This window comes from Lissotriton vulgaris, chromosome 5, assembly GCF_964263255.1.
Source record: "Lissotriton vulgaris chromosome 5, aLisVul1.2, whole genome shotgun sequence".
NCBI lineage: Eukaryota > Metazoa > Chordata > Amphibia > Caudata > Salamandridae > Lissotriton > Lissotriton vulgaris.
The window spans coordinates 161,603,192-161,627,140 of record NC_141693.1 but is presented as its reverse complement, the minus strand read 5'-3'; the positions used below and the strand labels follow the sequence as shown (position 1 = coordinate 161,627,140).

At 42.2% G+C, this 23,949-nt stretch overlaps 1 protein-coding gene across 1 annotated transcript in view; it reads right to left on the bottom strand.

Annotated features, from left to right (window-relative positions):
* LOC147710405 (uncharacterized) overlaps window positions 1-23,949 on the bottom strand; it is a 97,250-nt gene that overhangs the window by 29,240 nt on the left and 44,061 nt on the right. Inside the window, exons 2-4 of the mRNA XM_086919354.1 lie at window positions 20,896-20,994; window positions 19,722-19,847; window positions 17,517-17,722 (exon numbers count right to left, since the gene is read on the bottom strand). Coding sequence (XP_086775480.1) covers window positions 17,517-17,722; window positions 19,722-19,847; window positions 20,896-20,994 — 431 coding nt within the window. The remainder of the gene's footprint in view (window positions 1-17,516; window positions 17,723-19,721; window positions 19,848-20,895; window positions 20,995-23,949) is intronic.

The window sequence follows — 23,949 nt, the reverse complement described above, 5'->3', positions numbered from 1 at the left end:
ATAATGAATTAACAATAAATTAATTATCTATATCAATAAATAAAAATATATATTTATTTCATCATAATTAAATTACTTCCCACCCTATTTCCCTATAAACCCACAACCTGATACGGAAATAAAACGTAAAATGTATTTAAAAATAATTAATAATTTCTAAAACGTATTATTTAATTTACTATCATTAAATTACTTCCCACCCTATTCCCCTATAAACCCACACCCACTACGGTACTAAATTGCAAAATTTAGGGAAAACAAAATTACTAACTTCTCAAAATGTAATACATATAATAAAAAAAAATACAATACATAACACAAAAAATATAGAATGCATACATATAAAACACATAATAAAATACATAACACTAATATAAACATCGTTATTAATACCAACGATGTTTTTGCAAACGATATTACTGACTTCGATATTAACAAAAAAATATTTTTTACCTTCAGGTCGATACTCTGGTCACCTATATTCTTGATGTCGATATTCTGTCCCTTCGATATTTACAACTCGATATTTCTGTAGTTCGAAATAAAAAAACTCAATATCATGTCTGTGCACCCACAAAAACAATCCTGCATGCAACCGAGACATCCTTGCATCATGGCACAAGGGTGCCTGCGTTGCTGCTAGCCAGCTAAAAGGGTGACAGTGCAGGGGAATAGGCAGGAATGCACCGTATTGACTTAAATACAGTGCAATCCTGCCCTTTCCCTGTCATGCAGAGTAGCGCAGCAAGGTGACCTGCTGGCATGTGTCACAATTTCATGAATGTGCCCCAAAGTATTTTAATGCTTCTTACCACTGCAGGGCCTTTACTTCCAATCTTTTCTTTTAAAAATGATGTAATGATTTATGAAGTATTGTGGGTAAAGGTATCATGAGTGATATCCCCATTGGTGTTGCCAGTGGTGTCATCTATTATGTCAATTGAGATATCATCAGTTATATCATCAATAATTTACATTTTCATGTCAGTGATATAGTTTCTGAGGTCATGCAGGCAGTGCATGACTGGGTGCAAGTTATATTTAGTTAATTAAACTATAACTGGTGAATGTCAGTAATCTTTTAGGTTTTTAACGGGTTCAGGTCCTAACTATAATGTCATTTAAACGTTTTTTTTCAGTGAATGTTGATGGCCTCGATAGCAATTTTTTCAATACTTCTAAACTCTTAAGGATGCCCATGTTGCATGAAATATTCAAGGAAGCAGAAAATACTGACATATTACATCCCTTCTCACAAAAGAGGGAAAACACTCTTTACACTGCGGTAGCTATACTGGCATCAAAATCTTAGCAGAGATCTTGGCCAACAGGCTTGAGATGGTGATATCCTCCATAATACAAGACTCACAGTTGAGATACATTCCTTGGTGCTCCTCATATAGAGCTACTTGCTCATCAGGTATTGAGCTCTACGGTTTGCTCGAAGAAATGCTGTCTGTGTAAGGTGAAGCAATTTGCTTTGATACAGTCAATGTATAGGTACGCGAAGCCTACCTGCAGTGTGCACTGTACCTAGAGAAATCCTTTCTCTGTTGTTTTAACCAATGCAAAAAATAATTAATCAAAACGGAACATAATTTTTCAAGAATTCAAGATATTTGCAAATTTATTTTTTTGCAATCAACTTGATCAAACACTTTTCTGATTCAAGCATCAGTATTATCTATGATGCATAGTTACTGACAATTTATGCATATAACAAAATCTACTGACAATACATATCATGTGAAGAGCTTCCTTGGAACACATTATTATCCATTACATGAGTTACATGGAGATACATAATGCAAACTAAGTTGCTTTGAATCATGATGCTTTGCGGCTGGGGCAAGAGCTTAATTTCCTGGCAATATAGCTCCTCCAGCAGTATAGATCCATAGATCCTGCATGGCCTGGCTAAAGGGTACCCGTGCAACCTAAGTTAAGTGTGGAGATTTCTGGTCATGACCAATTGATATGGGGAGGGGCACTAGTCAGGGATGCCTGTTGGCACCTTTTCTTTTCCTCCTACCTTTATAACATCCATTGTCAGTAGTGAGAGCCTTGATTGCCACTGAGGGTATACCCAATCCAATTAAGATAGTGAAATCTTTCCTCTACACAAATGACATTCTGCTTTATTTGAGGTCCCCCTACACATCCTTGCCAGCCTTAATAGACTACATACATGTTCTCAGAGTTTTCAAGATCTAGGAAAAATTCGGAGAAGTACAAGGCTCTTCCACTAAAACAAGTTTTAAAAATCATTTAATAAAGTAGATTAAGAAAAAGGCCTGAAATATTTGGGTATCTATGCCAAAGGGGTTTCAATAATATAGTAGAAGATAATTTGTCTTTGATGGAGAAACTGCAGAGTGGTGTCACTTTCCTCTGTCATTGTGGGGAAGAACTCAGATCAATACAATTATCGTAGTGCCCACATACAAGGGCACATTTGTATGATTCCATTGTCAACAAAAATGACCACCCTCTTGAGAATCAACATAGACATTAAATTGTGCTTTAATTTCATACACAGGTTGGAGGCTTTCATCTGCCATAAAAGGATTTGTGACATTATGCATGCCTCCTGTCGCAATTGACTTATTCCCTTTCTGATTGCAGGTCTGCTCCACTTTTGGTTAAGTTGGAAAGATACGACTTGCACGCCAATCAAGATGGTGGTCCCTCCTTGAGCTCTGTTGCATTGCAGAGCATTGTATCTGATTTAAACTACAATATTGATGTGGGATACCTCCTTTGACATGCCACTAATATCTCCCTGCCACTTGTAAATGGGAGATCTCTCGCCTTCCTGTATTTCAGCAGCGTTCAACTGAGTTGGAGCTGTGGCAGTGATGCCGGGTAAAAGCGCAGGCAACAGGCATTTTGTGCACAATACCGGCCTTTCTCCTCAGTAACTTTTCATTTCATAATTGAGGCAATTCTCCTGACAACAGCAGAACATGGTCACAATAGTTTCCTCTGAGCATGCCTGCAAGCCCTATTACAACCTGTTTCTGATACTCGTTTCTCCCTTTTTGTGCATATTGAGCATTTCCTGCCTCAAGATGCAGCGGTACTAAATGGAAATGCATTTTAAACGTTTTGCCATTTTTATGTTATTTGCAGTTTCTTATACAACATGAGAGGATATATATTTTCCTGCCCTTGTCTTCTAAGTCTTCTCTTTTTTCCTCAGTGTTTTTTGATCTACGGCATGGATCTCATGGAGGCTCCTATTTGACTATTTCAAGGTATTCTCTCATTGAGTTAACTCTTGATGCCTTCCAATTCTCTATTTACTGACATCATTAATTCTTTATCTCTGTTGCCTGTTTAAAAAGTGTCTCTTATTCACCACCTTCTCCCAAACTGTGATCTTTATAACGGTTCTCATTATACGGGCAGAACAAGAACCGTTTTGAACATCTGACATCATACTACACACTATGCCATGATGGCTAATGATCTTCTCACATGTGCTACAACCATATCATCCAGCACAAAACTGAAGAGGGGAAAATATGATCCTCCATCGCCTATCATGTCCTCTCATAACCCAGTCTTAGATACCATCATAGTTGAGAGAAGGGGTTTGAAACCATTCATGTGAACCACTAATGAGAAAGTCCAACAAATTGAGGATCAATAGATTATTATGGAAAATAAAATGATTGAGATAGAGCACAATGTTAGCTCTCTCCAAGATGCCAAAACTAAAATTCCTTTTCTTGAGCAGGAAATTCTAAAACTTAAAATTCACACAGGAGACCTTGAAAATAGAAATAGAATAAATAATCTTCCCCTATATGATCTACCGGAATCTGTTGGAGGTACTAACTTACTTGACTTTTTGAAGCAATTTCTTCTTGATCTTCTTGGTCCTCATATCCTCTCCACAACATCCATTGTGCACCTTTCCTAAGTCGTTCTCACCCTCATTCCCCTAAACCTAGGGGAATTCTTATGCTATTCCTTGAATTCACGGACCTTCTTTGTATCCTGAAAGTCACCACGGAAAAAAGTTGTCTTTTCACTTGTTTTAATAAACTCTTTCCCTTTATTTTTTGCTTACTGATATGTTGCTTACTATGTTTTTGCCTCCGATTTTACTTTTTTATGTTGTTGTTAATATATGGTGTCATATTTTCACTTTTTCGTTTATGTAGCTTGTCACCTATTTACCTGCACCCTTATCCTTGTGTCTCCAATATGTTTAATGTTGTTTTGTTTAACATCTTGGGACTCAGAAATATGGTTAAAAGAAAAAAGGTACATTTATATTAGCTTAATTCTCAAATTTCCTTTCTGCAAGAAACTCCTTATAATGATGTTGAATCAGTCAGATTAAAATACCAATTGATTGGCCAGGTTTTTTATTCTTCTGCTAATAAAGGTGGTGTTATTATTCTTTGTCATAAGGCATTGTACCTTCAAGTTTTATCCACCGATTGTGATCATTTCCGATGTGTTTTGGTTGATGCCATATTTAAAAATAAATGTGCTTGCTTTATCAATATTTATGGTCCAGTTAAAGCAGATACTGGTTTATTGTGTAGTATTAAAGTGAACCTTGCCAATATTGGTACTCCTAATATTATTGTGGCGGGTGATTTTAACCAATGGTTATATCCCTTCTCAGATAGGAAGCCCAAATGGAAATTTGATCCAGATAAGTCTGATAAGGTATTCTAATCAGCCATTGCCTCTCGACCATTGGTCAATTCCTGGAAAACACTTGAACGCTATTATTATATCTCCCAATTCACCCTGATTCTCAATTATTAGATCAAAGCCAAATCTACACCTAACAAACTTGCTACTCTTGTTCATATAATATTTTGCTCAAACTTAAGTCTAAATTTCAGAGTAGTCAAATGAAGCTGGCAAAATGCTTACTAACTAAACTAAAGACAAAACGTAAGACTATAGGCCCCATTCCAAATGAATCTACTAATACTACCTCCATTTCTGTCTCTGACATTTCCTGCAGCTTTCAATCCTATTATAAAACACCCTATACATATGTAAAAGACACTACCCTGTCCAAAACTAATTTGCAAAACATTTTTTAATGACATCTCTAAACTGCCCTCAATTTCACATTTATTTGAGAAACTGTAGGCTAATATTACACTTCAAGAAATTCTGGACTCAATCAAAGCCCTGAAAAGAGCCATGGCACCTGGCCCAGATGGATTCTCAAATGAATTAATTTCTCAGCATTTTTGCTCCAAACTATTAGAATGTTTCAACTCAATTCTTTCAAGTTCAAAAGCTTTACCTGTAGATGCCTTGATTGCTATTATTCCCAAACCTGATAAAGACCTCACCCTTTGCAAGAATTATCAACCTATATCCTTGATTAATAATCAATTCATGCCAAAAGTCTAGCCCCGTGCCTTGGACTGTTGTGCTACTGCTTGGTAAACCTGACCAATCTGCTTTTATCAAGGGCAGACTTGCTGCAGACAACTCCAGGTTGTTTTCTAACATTCTTGCATTAGCTGCAAAAACAATATACCTACTGCAGCCTTATCCCTTGATGCTGAAAAAGCTTTTGACAGCATTTATTGGCATTTTATGTGTACCCCTTTTCATTGGTTTGGATTTCACCCAAAATGTATCTCTTTTATAGAATTACTATGCTCTGACTCTGTGCTAGTGTTTTTGTCAATGGTTGTTTATTTTTCTTTGCACAGAGGTACTAGGCATGGTTACCCCCTTTCCCTTTTATTATTTGTTCTCTGTCTCAAACCTTTCCTTGAAAGAATATGTTGCAATGCACTCATTTCTGGATTCATACACAATTCCTTTGCGGTCAAGCTATCCGCTTACCCTGAGGATGTGATAGTATTTATGTCTAATCCTTTATCCACCTTAGGTTTTCCATATGGGATATCACAGTATACCCCAGTATCTATGGAAATAAGCTTACTTTCATCATAACTGAACTATTCTTGCTATCAATATATATTCACTAATACCAATTTTGCAGGGTGTCCCTCGAAAATTACATATCTTGATGACTGGTTCTCCTTCAACATACCCCACACTCTTAGATATACTTTTACTGCCTTAAAACCTAAACTAAGCGCATTAATTTCAACCTGGTCTCCTCTGCATTTGTCATGGTCGGGCAGACGTGATGCCATCAAGATGATGATTGTGCCACATGTTCTATTTACTATTTACATACCACCTGCTAAGATTCCTAAATACGACTTTGTACATATTGACTCAATTTCCGCAAAGTTCGTATGGAATAATAAACAAGGCGGCATTGCCCTTTTAAAACTTAAGCATCCAAAAAATTAGAATGGTGTACGCTTTCCTGATCATATACTTCATAACTCTGCCTTTTGGATTGGATAAACATTTCACCCTATTTTCTGACTTTCAGGACCTGCCCCCTCAACGTTGCATTACATTTGAGCAATTCTAAGGAATATTTTCTCATTCAAAGATAACATTCAGATGACTAATTGGACATTAATTTCTTAGATTCCCATTTTGAAGTACTCACATCAATTATTACTTATGTTATCTTCCACAAATCTTAACATTCACCAGTGTTTTTTATCCTCATCAATTTAGCATAATATTTTTCTAAAATCTTTTTGCTACAAACATTGGAAAATAGTGGATATTATATTTGTTCCCCAATTTGAAAATGACACTTCAGCTATCCCTTTTTCCCTACTAAAAACTCACTATCACACGCCTAACTAATTTTTAAAGTAATCTGAATTAATCTCCTCTACTTTCCATTCTTTTTTTCATATTCACCAATTTCCTTCTTCTCCTGTTGCACACATTCCTTTGTTACCTCTAGATTTAATCTCTTGTGAATGTATTCCCAAAGCCGCTTGCATATATAAAACCTTGCTGTTGCCTACTTTTATAAGAACTAAAAGCTCACTTGAATTGCTGTGGAAAACAGATCAGTCTGAATCGTTCCCTGCTCAATTCTGGGATAAATTTTAGTTTAAGTTAGTCGGTACTTTGAGAGCTGTTCGCATTACCCAATATTTCTATTTTATTTATGATAGAGCAGTTGTTACCCAAGAACGTATTTCTAAATTTGACGCTTCTGCTTCTCCCTTATGTTGGTAATGTTCCGCATGTAATGGTTCTTTGACGCATACGTTATACTACTGCTCTAAAGTTCATAAATTATGGCACACTTTTTGGTCTAAATGTTTACTTTTAATATACTACTAACTTTCTCCAAAATTTTCTTAGGTTCCTTAGCCCCTAGCTTAGAACAATTATCACCTAAGCCTCTGTTATTTGATCTTTTTATTGCATTTGGTTTTAAAGTTATACTTTCTTGTTTGAAAGACGTTTCTAAAGTATCCATGTTAACATGTTAGAACTTTGTTTGTGATGAGCATAAGATCCAAACTGTTTCATCAGTGACATTACACTAGAGATTAAATTAAGGGTGGACACAGTTGGCGGAGTTCCGCTCTGCTCCGCTCCCCTCCACCTACAATACATTTAAAAAGTAGGAAATAAACATTTACCTGCACTGGCGTCTCTGGGCTGCCCTCCTCCTCACCTAGGTCTCCTCCTCGCCTCCTCACCTGTCGAAAACCCATAAGTTGTACGTCTTGCGAGGATTGCGCATGCACACACACGCATGCATGAGTAGTCCTCACTAGTCGTACAACATTGGGGTTTGTTTCCAGCGAGGATGGTGGACAGCAAGGAGGCGAGACCACGGCGAGGAGAAGGGCAGCCGGGAGATGTTAGAGCAGGTAAGTGTTTATTTCCTACTCTTTAATTGGGCATGGGTGCAGGGGCTAACTCCGCTCCACCACAGAGTTGGGGTTTTTGCCTGAACTCCACGTTCCCAACGGAGCGAGGAGTTGGCAAAATTCTGAAAACTCCACCAGAGTAGCGGAGTTTGACACCCAGCCTTAGATTAAATCTGACTTATCCTGGTTACCTTTTACTACCTTTCTCTCCCTGCAGTCATCAATATATTCATTAAATATTTTTTCTTTTTCCCCCTTTCTCTTCTCCCATCTATTTCCTTCACCTCATTCCCCCACTTTCTTGCTTCACTTTTCCCTTCTCCTCTTCTTTCTTATGGTTATCTTCTTCATTGCGGAAAATGAAAAAGTATTGAGACTGGAATACTTGTTGATGTAGGCATTCTTGTATAATTGTTATCTATGGTTGGTATTGCTTTTCAATATTCAATAAAAATATATTTTTTTAAAGTTATAAATATACATCTTTAGGGCCTCCAAGGGAATATCGTCAATATACTTTCATATAACTCATCCATCCTAGTTGATTACACAGTGATTCACACTGCGATCTCTGTTTGTAAATCTTTCCACAGAATTACTAAAGGGGGACTCTTCCTTGATTAATCAGCCCCAATTTGGTGTAAAACCAAGGTTTTATTAGTGAATGGCCCAATTTGCTGAAATCGATTAACTTCATATGACTTAGACAATTGGACTATTTATTTTCCAATGACACCCTTAAACCATTCATTACCTTCTATGATGAATTTGGACTGGACAATAGTAATATAAGGTGTTACCAGCAGCTCTTGAATTGCTTGTCATGTACATTGAACCCAATCCCCAATAGATTTACCTTAATCTTCCACCTTCACTATCTTAACACCTGGGCTTCTATACAAGGGATATGTCATGTTGTTATGCAGTGCTTATAGATTGACTCTTATCTAAATGCTCTATGAATGCTTCAAGACAATTATGGAAAGTTGTTCTGCAGTGTGACTTCAGGAATAGTATTCAGCCCCTTATCCTTTACACATGACAAATATTTTGAGGTTGTATATCTCAATGTATAATACTTCTAACTTCTGCAAAAATGGTACTGGATGCTCCTTAGATTACATAAGACAGATCTCTTGTGCCACTCCAGGTGTTGGAGATGTGGTGGACCAATTTGTGACTCACTACACAAATCATGGACGTGTACTGCTGTGACATATGGAGAAAAAAATATTGGTCAGTGAGCTCAGGATTAATCTTTGAGCATATATATATTGCTCCTACACAACATATCTGATACTGTGGGATTGTCCATTCAAAGAAAGAGATAGGTAGCAACATCAGTGGTGATGGCAAATATATGCATAATGTGAAATTGGAGGAAATCCTGCACCCATTTTGCCTAGCTTTCATCCATTATGCCCAGGGCCCAGGGGTAGTGAGTGGTGCATGTGCCTAGTCTTTCTGTGGGTTGTCTTGAATTTAAACATCATGGAGGGGCTGGATCATAGCATGGGATTGTGCTGATTTTTCTGTGTTTTTTGTTTTTTGGGCCTGTTGTGGATGGACAGGCCATGTGGTTGGGGGCCATTTTGAGTGCTGCTACAGGCCCTGGCCATGTGCTGTGATGGAGGGGCCATTTTGAATGCAGGCAGTGTTCTCAGGCCTGCACCCATTTTGCCTAGCTTTCATCCATTATGCCCAGGGCCCAGGGGTAGTGAGTGGTGCATGTGCCTAGTCTTTCTGTGGGTTGTCTTGAATTTAAACATCATGGAGGGGCTGGATCATGGCGTGGGATTTTCGTTTTTTGGGCCTGTTGTTGTGGCCTTTTCACCAGGGGTAGTGACTAGTGAGTGTTGCATGTGCCTAGTCTTTCTGTGGGGTGTCTTGAATTTAAGCATCATGGAGGGCATGGGATTGTGCTGATTGTTCTGTTTTTTTTCGATTTTTTTGGGGTGTATAACTGAACTGATGTTCCTCTGTCTTCCATTGCTTTTAGGTGCACAAGACTCAAGAGAACCACCAGTGCCAGGAAGAAGTCCTGCAGCGGTGTGTGTGTGCAGCATAACGTCACGCGACGTCACGTCTGGCCTCAGACAACTCTACAATTCGTGCAACTGCGGCCTGCTGTCTGACCTGCTCTGAAGAAAATGGCCCCAACAAAAGGTCTCCGTAGCTCCTCTAGCAAGAAAGTTGCTAGTAAGGAGCAGAAGAAGCAAGTTACCAAGGAGGCTGGTGTGCCGGCCGCCGCGTTTTTTGGGAGCAAAAAAAAAAGTACGCCTGCAGCAGCAGCAGGATCTGCTGGGGACCAAGCTGGGAGCACCACCCCCGCTCCATTGGGTTCAGTGCCTCCACCACCACGTCAACTTAAGTCAAAGCCCTTGAGTGCTTCAGAGGCAGTCAGTGTACTTCTCCAATCACCATCGACCAGTGATGTTGGCTCATCGCAAGAAAGTAGCAGCAATGTCCCTGAATCAACACAGGTTGTTGTAACTCATCTGACAAGTGTTGAACAACCACAGCCGAAACAACAACACCATGTGCAAGTACAAGCCCAAATACATGTGGAAGGAGAGGCAGCGCAAGGAGATGCGCAAGCAGAGGTGCATGGAGGGTCACAAGTGCCCACAATAGTTGTTCCTCCCGAAGTAGGGGCACATCAGGAAATCGACAATAAAGCCGAGGTATCATTGGAAGCCACTCCTCCTGATGATCATTCATTGTCTTCCACATCCCTAGCAAGGAAAAGATCAAGGGGGGTGTCTACATCTTCTTCAAGCCCACCTCCTTCTGATGAACTGGATGAAAATTGGGAACCACCACGGCCGTTCGAGAGTGAGGCACACCATGATCTGACAAAGGTACCTAAGCGTAAAAGGAAGGTCGTCGAAAAACTCATAGCTATGGAGTGTGATCAGGCTCAACAAGAAGTGAGGGATACTGCTGCTGATGAAGCCTCTCACAATGACGACGAGCCAGTCATCATAAAGGTCACTGCAGCCCCAGCGGGCATGCAGCAAAGAGACATTTTGACCCTATCCCGAGAAGCTGCTGAGCGTGTGATGATGTCGACGAGGAGGCAATGGAAATGGAAACACAACAATCGTTAGATTTGGAGTTAACTAGTACACCAACACCTACTGCTTCCATATTTCTTTTTCGCAAGAAGGGACCTCCATCCACCTCGACCTCAATTAGTGGTGGTGAAAGTGCAAAACGTACTGAAGTTCGGTAATCCACATCCTCCACTTCATCTGGCATTAGCAGCAGGACCACCACCACCAGTATCGCCGCCTCCTCCGGCCCCCAAAGACATTTCAAGTCTCCAGTTTGGGACTTCTTTAGTGTTTGCCCAAAAAAGGAAAACGTAGCCATTTGTAGCATTTGTAAGCTTCGAGTTAGTCGTGGTAAGTTTGGTACCAACTATGGTACCGGAGGCCAGAGAGGTCATCTTAGGAGACCGCTTGCAGTCCAATGGTTTGCGCACCTAGAGGCGGTCAAGGAAGCCCGAATTGCACGTAATGAAAACGTTGATTTTTCATCTGATGATGACGAGGAGGAAGAAGACGATTCAAACACTTCACTTACACCCAGTACCCCTGTCAGCAGCACACCCCATGTGAGCCACACTAAGAGTGTGGGAGAGAGTGAGACATCAATGCGAAAAAGTTCATCAGCGAGCGTAACTGGGTCGAAGATATCATCATCATCCCGTAAATCCTTGGTCCAGGGCAACATTAAAAAGATGTTGTTTACAGAAGCGCAATATGAACGCAACCACCCACTGACGCGTCTGTATAACACTAAGCTGGCTAAAATGCTAGCTCTGGACCTTCTCCCTTTTTCTTTTGTAGAAGGGGTTGGTTTTCTAGAATTAGTGGCAGCGCTCTGCCCTAAATGGAAGGTTCCTAGCCGGTTCTATTTTGCCCGAGTTGCGGTTCCAGCACTACATGAAGATGTTCTGGAGGTGATTGGGGCAGCTTTGCAGAAGAGTGCTGTTCACACTATACATCTGACAACAGACATGTGGACCAGTGGCGCAGGTGCTGATTACATGTGCATCACTGAACACTGGGTCTCTTTTTCAGGGGCTAAAGCAAAGCTAAACGCAGGTGTTGACCCGGACATTGTTTTTAAAGCTGCTCGGAAACATGCAACACTAGCCATGTTTGGTTTGGAGAAATGTCACAAAGCACAAAACATTTTGGATGTCTTCAACACAAAGGTCCTTGACTGGCTGTCCCCAAAAAAACGCCAGGTTGGTTATGTTTCCACGGACAATGGCTCCAATATAGTTAAGGCCATGCAGCTGGGTGACTATTTCAGAGTGCCGTGTTTGGCGCACTGTATAAACCTGGTTGTCAAAAAATTCTTGGGTGATAAAGACAGTGCAGCGTACAGAGTAGTGGAGACCTGCCGAAAAATGTGCAATCATTTCAGCCATTCTTTTAAGGCCCGGAAGCCTCTGAGGAGCCTGCTATATGAACGTCAAATGCCAGTGAAAGCACTCATCCAGGAGGTGGTAACACGTTGGAACTCAACCTTCTACATGCTTGAGCGTCTGCATGAGCAGTAAACGGTACTCGATCACTGTTTCTTAACACAGCTCAGAAGGAGGACCTGAGGATGGGTGTGGCACAATGGAACATAGTTAAAAGCCTGACACGCATGCTTCGTCCTTTTGATTTCTTCACGCGTTCAGTCAGCAAGAAGGACTGTAATTTGGGAAAAGCTATCCCATTGTTGTACATGCTGGAGCACCAACTGAAGGAGGTGTGTTCTGTGTTTGAAAAAGATGAAAAAAACCAAGACCCTTTTGTTCTGGCTGAGAAATTATTAGAGCACCTACAAGGTGATGAACGTCTTAAAATGATCCACTCAAACCAGCATTACATTTGTGCTACTATTCTGGATCCACTGCTACAAAAAGGCGCTGGCAGGCCAAGCATTCTTTCCTTTTGCTGATGAAGATATTACAAAGTACAAACAGTGGATAGCCTCCTCAGCCAAGAGGTTTGAAAGAGAACAGCAGCAAATTGAAGGAAAAGGCAGTACATCAGCATCAGCAGGCCATCCCCAGTCACAACAATCCACTTCTGCACCTGTGGCTGCGGCACAAGTGACCTCTCAGCCGTTAAAGAGACCGGCAACCGGATCATCTGGACCACCAGACACAACAGTAACATTGGAGGCTGAAGAGGATTGGCCAGCTCGGATTGGGTTTGGTTCTCAAAAGGTCACAGCAACAGCTAAGCAAAGTGGAGGAACCTTGGAGGAGAACCTTGATTCGATGGTCAAGGACTATCTGAATGACTCAACAGAGGTCTATGTTAATGCTGACCCATTGGCGTATTGGCATGGGAAAAAAGAATTGTGGCCACAGCTCACCAACCTGGCTTTAAACTATTTGTCATTGACCACTCGCAAGCGTGTCTTCTGAACGTGTTTTCAGTGCTGCTGGTGGCATTGTAACTTCCAAACGGAGCCGCCTCTCGCCCAAAAATGTGGAGAGGTTAACAATGATCAAGATGAATCAGCACCTCATACCACCAGATTTCAGAGTACGAGAAAGCGCGCCGGATGAAGTCGAGGTGGACAGCAACATAGATGAGGGAATTTCTTCTCTGTCAGGTGACACTGACCTCACCCTGCCTGAATTCGCAGAGTATGATGACGAAGCCTTATTCTTATTCACGGACCGTGATACCGAACCCTGAAAATGAGACAACGAATCAATAACTTTCTTTTTCGTCCTTATTCACTTTTATTCCTGTGTGTCTGTCTTTCTTTGTTGTGCACAGTTAATATAATTCAAACTTTAATCAGATAATCACAAAAACAAGCCCATCAGCAGAACTGTCTTCACTTGTTTGCTAATTGATTTGAAGGTGCCGCAGTCTGCATTCCTCAGGTTCACAAGTTCAGAAGAACATGCTCCTCTATCCTCCTCCTCCAGACTCCTATTTCCATCAAAGCAGAGGGCTGGTTTATGCCCAATGAAGAAAGACTCAGCACTTGTGGGGGTGTTGTTCTACCTCTTTGCAGGTGAGTTGACGGCTCTGGGGCCATTGCTGGGAAGCTCTAATACCGGATAAAAGTGGTTTGGACCAAATCCGAGGCGGAATTTTTTTTGTGTTTTTGCTGACTTGCTCGCCTTTGAGGTGCTCTTAGGGGGGGTTCCGTCTGTTTGTGGGTGAGTTTCGGGGTCTGTCAGCACTGCTGGGACACTCTAATCTTGATTGCATTTGCTTTTCAGGAAATCAGTGGTGGCAAACCGGACTTATGGCCTAGCTATGCAGCGCGTTTGGACCGAAGGCCGAGAAATATTGTAAGTAGGAGATGTTGCTTTTGGCCTGTTTGGGGGTGTTATGCTTTTTGGCGGGTGGGTTGGCGGGTCTTGGGCCATTCCTGGGAAGGTCTAATACCGGGTAGAAGTGGTTGGGACAAAATCCACGCCGAAAAGCCTTTTGGCACTTTTTGTAACTTAGGGTTCGTTAGGGTTAGCCCTAGCAGCAGGATTGCATGTGTTTCGGGGTGTTCTAGATTTTTGCAACTGAGTTCTAGGGTCTTAGAGCACTCGTGAGAATGTGTAATTTTGGTTGCAAGTCATTTGAAGAAAATCCATGGTGGGAAAGGGGGGATTTGGCATAGTTAAAGAAAGCCTTTGCCACTATTCTTAACTTAGGGTTCATTAGGGTTAGCAGTATTTCTATTGCATGTGTTTGGGTGGGGGGGTTTTCGAGTCTTGGAGCGATGCTGGCTATGGATACTTTTGCTTGGTTGCTTGCAAGTGGTTTGAATGCAATCCAAGGTGGGTAAGGGGTTATTTGGGCCTACTTTTACTTTCAAAGTACGTTTTGTCACCAGTTTTCTGCTAGGCCTCGTTTTTTGCGATTTGATTGGGGGTCTTCTACATTTTTGCGACTGGCTTTAGTAAGGGTCTGGGTGGGAGCACTGCTGGGAAGATCTAATTTTGTTCTAAAACACAGTTTACAGTACACCTAGCTTGAGGGGAAAGATCCGCTACATTAATTTGCCCATACTTATTTATCCTTCAAAAGGTGACTCAGACAGAGTACGCACTGTCAAAAATATTGTACTGTCTACTAGGAAAATCAAAGTGTGACTTTTTGCACTCCACAGCCTACATACCTTATATTTATTTATCAGTGGTGTTGTAATATTATATCACTTCCTGTTTTTTGTTGAATAATTACAGGCCGGGTTTCAGTCTGTGCAATGGGGAAAAAAGGATGGAGTCAGGCTTCACATTAGCGAGCCGCAATTCAGCATCCGCCAGGCAGGCAGTGGACAGGGTGTCTTCTGGTCACCAACATTGATGGACGAAGCGTCAGATGGAATGGAGGAGTGCCGCTAATAAGAGGAATTTTTTTCTGCATGCAACTTACTTACCAAATTCAACAGGACAACTACAACAACATACAGATACAGTATCCATTGTGTTTTTCTATGACTGTGACTGCATTTCTTGGATCTCTCTCTGCTTCTAAATTGATCCCTTAACACATCACTTAGTCCACTCCACTATCACATCTGCACCACACATAGTCATTTGTAAGTGCTCCTACGTAATTCGCAAGTCGCAGCACGCCCCAGCCCGTAGAGGACTGGGATGGCCCCAATGATGAAGCATGTCACCAAGGGGCAACCCTGGTGAGTGAGGGGACACCTAGAAAAAGAGCAATTTCTCCTTTTCTATCTACTACACCTTCCAGACCAACCCCATTGAGTGTTGTGAATCAATTTATAGTGACCAGCAAGGCTCTCAGGTATCTGGCAACAGAGACCTTATGTTGAATATAGTTATCAATAATTCCACACACGCCCTGTACTGTCGCATTCTTTCTTCCACAGTTGTCGAAAGTACTACTTACTTTTCACTGACATGCATGCAGTAGTGCAGGCACTTTCAAAGATTGATGGATAGGTTTGTACCCAAAGATTTGTTTATGTTCAATTGTTTGTCCATGCTGTGCTTTTTTTACAGGGTGTCTTCTGGTGGTGACCAACATCGATGGACGAAGCGTCAGCTGCAATGGAGGAGTGCCGCTAATAAGAGGAATTTTTTTCTGCATGCAACTTACTTACCAAATTCAACAGGACAACTACAACAACATACAGATACAGTATCCATTGTGTTTTTCTAGGACTGTGACTGCATGTCTTGGATCTCTCTCTGCTTCTAAATTGATCCTTTAACACATCACTTTGTCCACTCCACTATCACATCTGCACCACACATAGTCATTTGTAAGTGCTCCTACGTAATTCGCAAGTCGCAGCACGCCCCAGCCCGTAGAGGACTGGGATGGCCCCAATGATGAAGCATGTAACCAAGGGGCAACCCTGGTGAGTGAGGGGACACCTAGAAAAAGAGCAATTTCTCCATTTCTATCTACTATACCTTCCAGACCAACCCCATTGAGTGTTGTGAATGGATTTATAGTGACCAGCAAGGCTCTCAGGTATCTGGCAACAGAGACCTTATCTTGAATATAGTTATCAATATTTCCACACACGCCCTGTACTGTCGCATTCTTTCTTCCACAGTTGTCGAAAGTACTACTTACTTTTCGCTGACATGCATGCAGTAGTGCATGCACTTTCAAAGATTGATGGATAGGTTTGTACCCAAAGATTTGTTTATGTTCACAATTGTTTGTCCATGCTGTGCTATTTTTTCTTGTCTCACAAAACCTTTCCCAAAAACCCCTGTACTCATCCATTTTTCAAACCCTAACCCTCTTCCCCCGGGCTGTGTGGTTTTGATTGATGTGTGACTAAATTACAGCAATGAATCCACACACTTGCTGGGGATAAGGTGATACCAACAGGCTGGTGAAGAAATCCGAGGATATATTCTTACTCTGCTTGACAAAGACCCATGGCTAATGTCAAAGAACTTCAATCGAATTAGTAGTTATACTTTACCATTTGTTAGGCTACAATGTGGCACTGTTCTAGTGTACTGTCACCTGCTATATTCTCTATTGTACCGTTGTATTGCTCAGGAGGACAAACCAGATTTAATTTTCTTTTTTTTCATAGGCATGCAACTGCCACTGTGTCACACCACTAGTACCACCGCTATGAGGAAATGTTATCCGCCCAGGATTGCCAACCTTATTCGCTGTTTCCCGTGGAGCCAGCCCTGGGCCTAGCCCTACTTGCAAACAGAAATTACAGGTAAGATAAGCGTTTGGTTGGAGGTAGTATAATGGAGTATTAGGAGAGACGAGAGATTGACGGTAGTACTACTAAAGTCCTAGGACTATTCAGGAAAACAAACTTACTGTTAAACCCCCACCCACCAGACTCAAAAGCAGTAAAAAACAGGTATGGTCAGATAAAGTTTCAAAAATTATATTTTTATAGCCCTAACAAAATAATCTCCCGCAAGACCCTCCCTAACCCCAAAGATTGTCCTTCAAAAGTCCCCAAAAAACCCAACTCCCAATTCCCACCCCCCAAAAGTCTCTAAAAAAGGGGCAAGGGACACTATGGCAGGGTGCTGTTGGCTTTAGCAGCCAGGGCATCATGCTCCTTGCGGAGGGTGGCAAGTTCGAAGTGGAGGCCCTCCACCAAGTTCTTATAGTTCAGGACCTCCTGCTCCAGGTAGGACAGTCTGAGGGATAAGCGGCGCCGGTGTGCCTTGCAAATCCTGTGGGGGGCAGCTGCTGTCTTTGCTGCTCGGCGTTGGCGTTTGGCTTTGGTAGCCCGGCTCCAAACCGCTGGAGCACTGCGCTGGCTGGCAGCCCGCACGGAGGAGGATGCAGCTGTCCCCGTGGACGTTGTTGTTGTACCAGACTGCGTCTCCTCCTCCTCCAGGGCCACCAGCCGCCGATATTCAGCGACAGTGGCATCCAGCCTCCGTTGCCGGGCCATTCGAGCCAGCTCCTTCCTCCTTGATGGTGTCTTGGATTTGGAAGGAGCAACTACATGAAGAAAGAAAGACATAGGCCCACATGCATCATTGTGTCATTTTGCATTTCTTAATTTGCGAAAAATAAGGAATCGCAAATTAAGAAGTGCAAAATGCTATGCATCATTTTTTTCGGTATTTCTTTGTGATTCGGTAAAAATCGCAATTTTTACCGAATCCCAAAGAAATACCGAATTCTTAAGTTAATTTTCGCAATTCCCATTGATTCCTACGGGCCAAAAGGCCCATAGGAGTCAATGCAAATTGCGAGTGGCACTTAGAAAATTTCATGGGTGCAGGGGGGGGGGTCCAAAGGACCCCCCCATGCACCCCTGAAATGTATTTTTCGCATCATGTTGCACACACACATGTCCTAAGGACATGTGTGTCCGTAACATGAATGTTGAAAAAAAAGCATTTTCAACATTTTAAACACTTTTTCCAAATTTACCGAGTGGTTCAACCACTCGGTAAATTTGGCACCCTATTTGCGAATTTTCACTTTTTAAAATAATGATGCATTGCTTTTAAGAAATCGCACATCTGCGACTTCTTAAAAGCACCTGCAATTTTAGAATTCGCAAACATGTTACGAATTCTAAAATTGCTTCATGCATCCCAAAAGCACTTTTGCATTCGCAAACGGCCGATTTTAAGGAATCGCACCGTTTGCGAATGAAAAAGTGCTTGATGCATGTGGGCCATAGTCTGTAACCAATGCTCCTTAAGATTAACACAAAATGATTGAGCAGAAAGTTGTTACAGTACAAGTAGCAAATTGAAAGCACAGTACATAACTATTGAGGACAGTATCTATGTAACCTCCGACTTCTTCATCCTTGCTCTAACATTAGTGGGAGTTTAAGGAACAAATTCTACAAGCACTATGGACTTCCATTACAGTTGACTATGACAGTACACCAGTCTTATTCTTCTTCTTCTCTCTTATTTAGGAAAATTGGTACGTTATCTTATGCAAGCCGGCATAATGCCAGCGCAGTGAACTTGCACCCGAGAAAAACAGACGCACACCATGGTGAGTGAGACAGACTTGCGTTACTATACGGGTCCAGTACATGCAGGTGGTGAAGCTCTTACTTTTCTATTACGGGTGGCACTGAGAATACTCTGTTAAAAGGGCTACTGCTTAATTAATTTAGCTTTCACCCTACAGTGCAAATGAGTATTAGAAAAGGAAAATAAAGAAGCTAAATAATCTGATTATCTATCACTTCACATGGGATGTATTTGATGACATATGGGATGACTTTAGGTGCTTTGCTTATTATTGAGCGAACAGTGATACCCCCACACATGAATGACGTACTACTACTAAACTAAAGTTATTAAGAGAGGTAGGGAGTGTCCACCGTAATAACCGGATATATGCGGTGCTTGCAGTTGCAATACAAACTACTGCTACTATTCATGGTAGTATTTGGACAAAATTACAACTTCTTTTCCTTGCCTTTCCTACACTGGAACGGACGTGCGGTGCGGTGTTACATGCTCTTCAAAGTAACACTTAGTTCATCCAGTGACCGTCTACTCTCTCTAGATACACATATGCTATCTAAGAGTCAGATAGTACCATGAATGATCCAGGCATCCATCCATTCAAAGTATATGCACACATACAGTTTCTGTTTCACCCACCCAGACTGTTCTCCTTACACCCATCCTTGCTTCATCATTCACCCAGCCATGCACCATACCATATTCTTTCCTTCCCAGCCACCTCGGGGACCAAGCAAACACATATCATTATTCTTTGCCAGTCATCATTACATTTCTCGTCCTTCCACACTTACTTACACCCTTCTTTCGCTTTTCATTCATCCCTTCCATCAAGTTCACCTCAGATCTGATTGGGATTCCTCTCGCCAAAAACTTCACAGCTAAGTCGAAGTACATTTAGAGGAGGCTACTACCTGGTTTATTTATAATACACCCGTGCAGAAAGCACACTCTGCAGTCTTCAATCTCAAATGAGTAAGGAATGTATAGCTTACCTCTGCCCGCCACCACCGTGTCATCCCCCACAGATTTGTCCGGCACTTCCACCGCCTCCTCCCCAGAGTTGTCCTCGTCCAATGCCACCACCACCTCGACGCTGGCCCCGCCTCCAGATGTTCCACCTACAAAGTACATTTAATAATGTTAGAATACACCACTCACTACTATATAATATTTGGTCTAGGAGGAAGAAAGAAATGTGAAAAAAACAGTATACAATTTAATAATTTGTGACTGTCTACTGTAAAGTAAAAATGTCCCTTTTTCCAGGGAAGGCTGTTGTCTTGCTGCACTTTTTGGCACAACTGATGAATGCTTGCTTTTTATTTTTAACACGCACCACTTTTTCTCCTAACAGACAGAAGCTTGACTTCTAAGAACACGAGCAGGATCAAGTTCAAACCAGGTGAGAGCTCGGCTCGACCACAAGAAATGTGTCCAATTAATCGTCAGCATTAAGCACTTTTCCATTTCCAGTTAAACGTTTACTTTTATGACAAACTTGAATTCAATAAATGTGTTTACTTTTAATAAAGATTTTAAACTCAAATAGACTCTGTGGTTTTTGGTCCTCCAGACTAGAGTGGATGAGCTGAAGGTTTTGGAATTTTTGCAAGCATAAGTCCGTGCCTCTGCCATCGGTGACTTTGGGAGCTAAATGACTCTGCCACACTATCTAGTCAGTAAGGAGATTGGGGGTTCAACTACAAAGTCTGTTATCACTGAGGTATGTGGAAAGTCTAACAGCACCTATTATAATTGATAAGCTAAGCAATGCATTATTTAGTGTCCATAGTTCTGTTTGTGCAGATTTGTCCCTGCAACAGTAGTAGAATGGATTGTCCTCCTATCCAAACCAAAAGTAAAGTAGTATCTTATTCTTTCTTGGTGGTCATTCACCTTTTTATTGTTGGCAATTGTCAAAGCATAAACATTTAGAATACTTGAAAAGACATTATGGACAATCCCAGAGGACTGCACTCTGTGTGCAATCTTAGTTAGCTACACAGACAGACTAATAAGAATAATCTAGTAATACCACACAGAGTCATAGTCGAGGCAGGATAAGAATTTAGATCCTGTCTACAAGAAGATCAAAGACGATTTAGAAAAAATCGAATGAGGAACGCTAGGAAAAAATAAGTACTCTATATTAAAATTAAAACTTACTGGGGCCAGCAAAGGAGCCCTCGCCTGCCCGGTCCTGGCCTGCATCGTCAACAGCACCCTCCTCCTCCCCCTGTGTCCTCCTCTTGCCCCTGGGGGAAGCTGATGTACAACATGAAATAAAGAAAAACAGAAAACATGGATGATATTTGTCAACAAAATCAAACATTTCAAAAGAACTAACAAAATATTTTTGCGAAATAGCAAATAGACAACTACTCCACGGGATATATTATTGACCAATCTCATGTGGTCGACTACGTTATTACTTTAGTATTGCTTGATTTGCGGACCGTCGAATTGGAAATTACCTTATGTAACTCACTAAACAAAGTACTAAAAAGGTTTGCCTAGGATTGGCAGGCAGCAGTCCGCAGCACGCGAAGTGACAGCCAAAGTTCATCGTGATTGAAGATCAGCGACAACACTAAAGTTTCCTACTACATTAACCAGTCATTAAAATACTCACACTATCAATCCACCACCACTATTTCTTCTTATCGCCATGTGTACAAAGGAAGGACTGGACTTGAGTCTGTAGGGGCTGATTTAGAAGCCCCTTGCGGCTCTTTTGCTCCATTGTTGCGTGACTTTTGTGACGCAGCGGCAGCACAAAATAGGCGCAATGGTGCGGCGTATATTAACAACGTGACGCATATGGGAGATGCATCACGTTGTAAAGCCCTGCGCCAATAGGGGGCGTTCCGGCGCAAGGGAGGGCGTTCCTGCGCAGGAACGCATCCTAAAAGTGGCTGAGGGAAATCTACAAGATTTCAATCAGTCACTTTGAGGACAATGATGCTTGACTCAAACCCTGCGCCTGCTTGAAGCAGACGTACGGCTTGACGCAGCATTGGGGAGATAGGGCACCCCAGAGCATTGATGGAGCTGCACCATCGTTGCGACGCAACTCCAGCAATGCGCCGCCTTTACGGCACAGATGCGTAACGCTTTGGTGACATTTTGGGCCCATGGTGCGCCGCATTGTAAATACGGCGCACCATGGGTGATGGTGGCGTGACGCACAATTACTGGCGCATCCCTGCTACTTTGCAGGGATGCGCCGGTAATTAAAAATCTGAACCTTAGTGTGTAGCATTACGCAGTTCTTTAAACTACACTCATACATAATTTCACAGGCCAATGAAATGAACACAAAATCTAAAACAAATAAGCATAGTAGCAACACTACTGAGAAGAAGGAGAGCAGTGTACCTGAAATGCACAGAAGATTTTGAAATATAATTTACCTACAATGTAATGAGCAGCATTATTGCTCTTGGTAAAAAACAAAAATTTGCAATATAATAACACAGCAGGAGAAAACATAGTAGTAAAGAAATAGCTACTACTACTCACCAAGCCCGGGGATCTCAAGGCCAAGGAGGTCGAGCAGATCTCGCTCACGGGTCAGGACATCCGTCCAGCAGTGGGTGGCCTGGTTGTAGGTGCGCCAGACCCGAGAGTGGTGGTAAATGGCCTGGCACACCTTCTCCCACCGCTTCCGGCGCTCCCGGACCCCGTACCCGGCACTGATCTTGCCGCCTCCCATGATGGTCCTGGGGAGGCGGCGCTGAACATAAAAAATGAGTTGGCCCACCTCCTCCGGGGTAAAGATCTCCCTGGGTATGACCTCCTCCCCCCTCAAACGCCCGCACGGGAGCCGGACACGGGGTGCGGGACCCTTCCCCTTCTCGGGATGCTTCCCGGCTCCCTTCACCATGGTCTGGGCGGAAAGGAATAAAGAAAATAGAATAGGGAAGAGAAGAAAAGAAAAGAGTTTAAAAAAGTAGTTTAAATTAACCAAAAGTAGCAGTAAACACAAAAATATAGGGCTAGAAAAATAGAGGGATAGATGATAAGTAAAATAGATCAAAAAAAACTTCAAACAAGCAAAGGATGGCAGAGATTGACAGAGGATACAAAGACCATGCCCAGAACCATAGCAATGAATGAGAAACAAGATGGCCGCGCCCGTTCATGACCGCGCGGGTAAGTTCGCGCGAGATTTTCCTTGCGAACACTCACGAAACTGTACTGGAGAGCCACACACTTTGCGAGATTACACTTCGCGCCCGGAATCGGAAATACGTCAGGCAAACAAGATGGCCGCGCCCTTGAACGACCGCGAGGGTAACTTCGCGCCTTGCGCTACGAGCGGCTCACAAAAACGCACAAAACCTTGCGAACTAACACGCCGCAAAAAACAAATTGCATATTCGCACGAATTCGCGGCTTCCGAATCCGATCTCGCGAGTGTTCGCGCCCGCAAATCCCGCGAAATTGCAGTAAAACGTGTTTTGCAAAACTGAAAGCACTCGGCAGGTGCAAGAGTTCAAACTCATCATTAGTAACAATTCCCTGTAGTGCTTCCTGACTGGGGCCCCTCCAGAATTCAGTTGCTAGTTGCAACTATTGTATGACCCTGCTCTGACCTTCACAGCAGGCTCATAGAATAGCTACAAGTAGGCCACAAAGGTCCTGGAAAAAAAAATGCACTGCAACAGAAAGCAAATTACAGATAAGGAAGCAGGTGCCAGACTGGAATTTTAAAACAGTGACACATTAATAAACTAACCCAAATTAATTCATGTCAGTTGAAGCAGGGCTGGTGTGCTTGCTTTTCCCCCCCATAATCTACAGTGATGATGAACCAGAGGGTGGCATTGATGTAACAGAGGGTTGCAGTGGTGAAACAGAGGGTGCTGGGAACCTGTGATGATGAACCAGATGTAGAAACAACATAATCGCGACCGTTGCGAGCCGAAATGTAAGTTCGCAATTGCCAACTGGTACGAAACCCTCGCAAACTGGCAGAAATCCTTGCGTACACACACAAAAAAAAATCCGCAAATTTGCGAGAATTCGTGGATTTTGCGGATTGCGAGTTGGCAAATCCGCAAAATTCGCGAACGCGAGATTCGCAAAATTCGCCCATACTTAATCATGAGTTTCCTCACTGCCACAATTTTTATGGCGGTGCGACCACCATGAAAAGTGTGTTAGTGAGGAGAAAAAGGGGCCCCTACAGGTCCCACTCGTGCCTCTGCACCATGA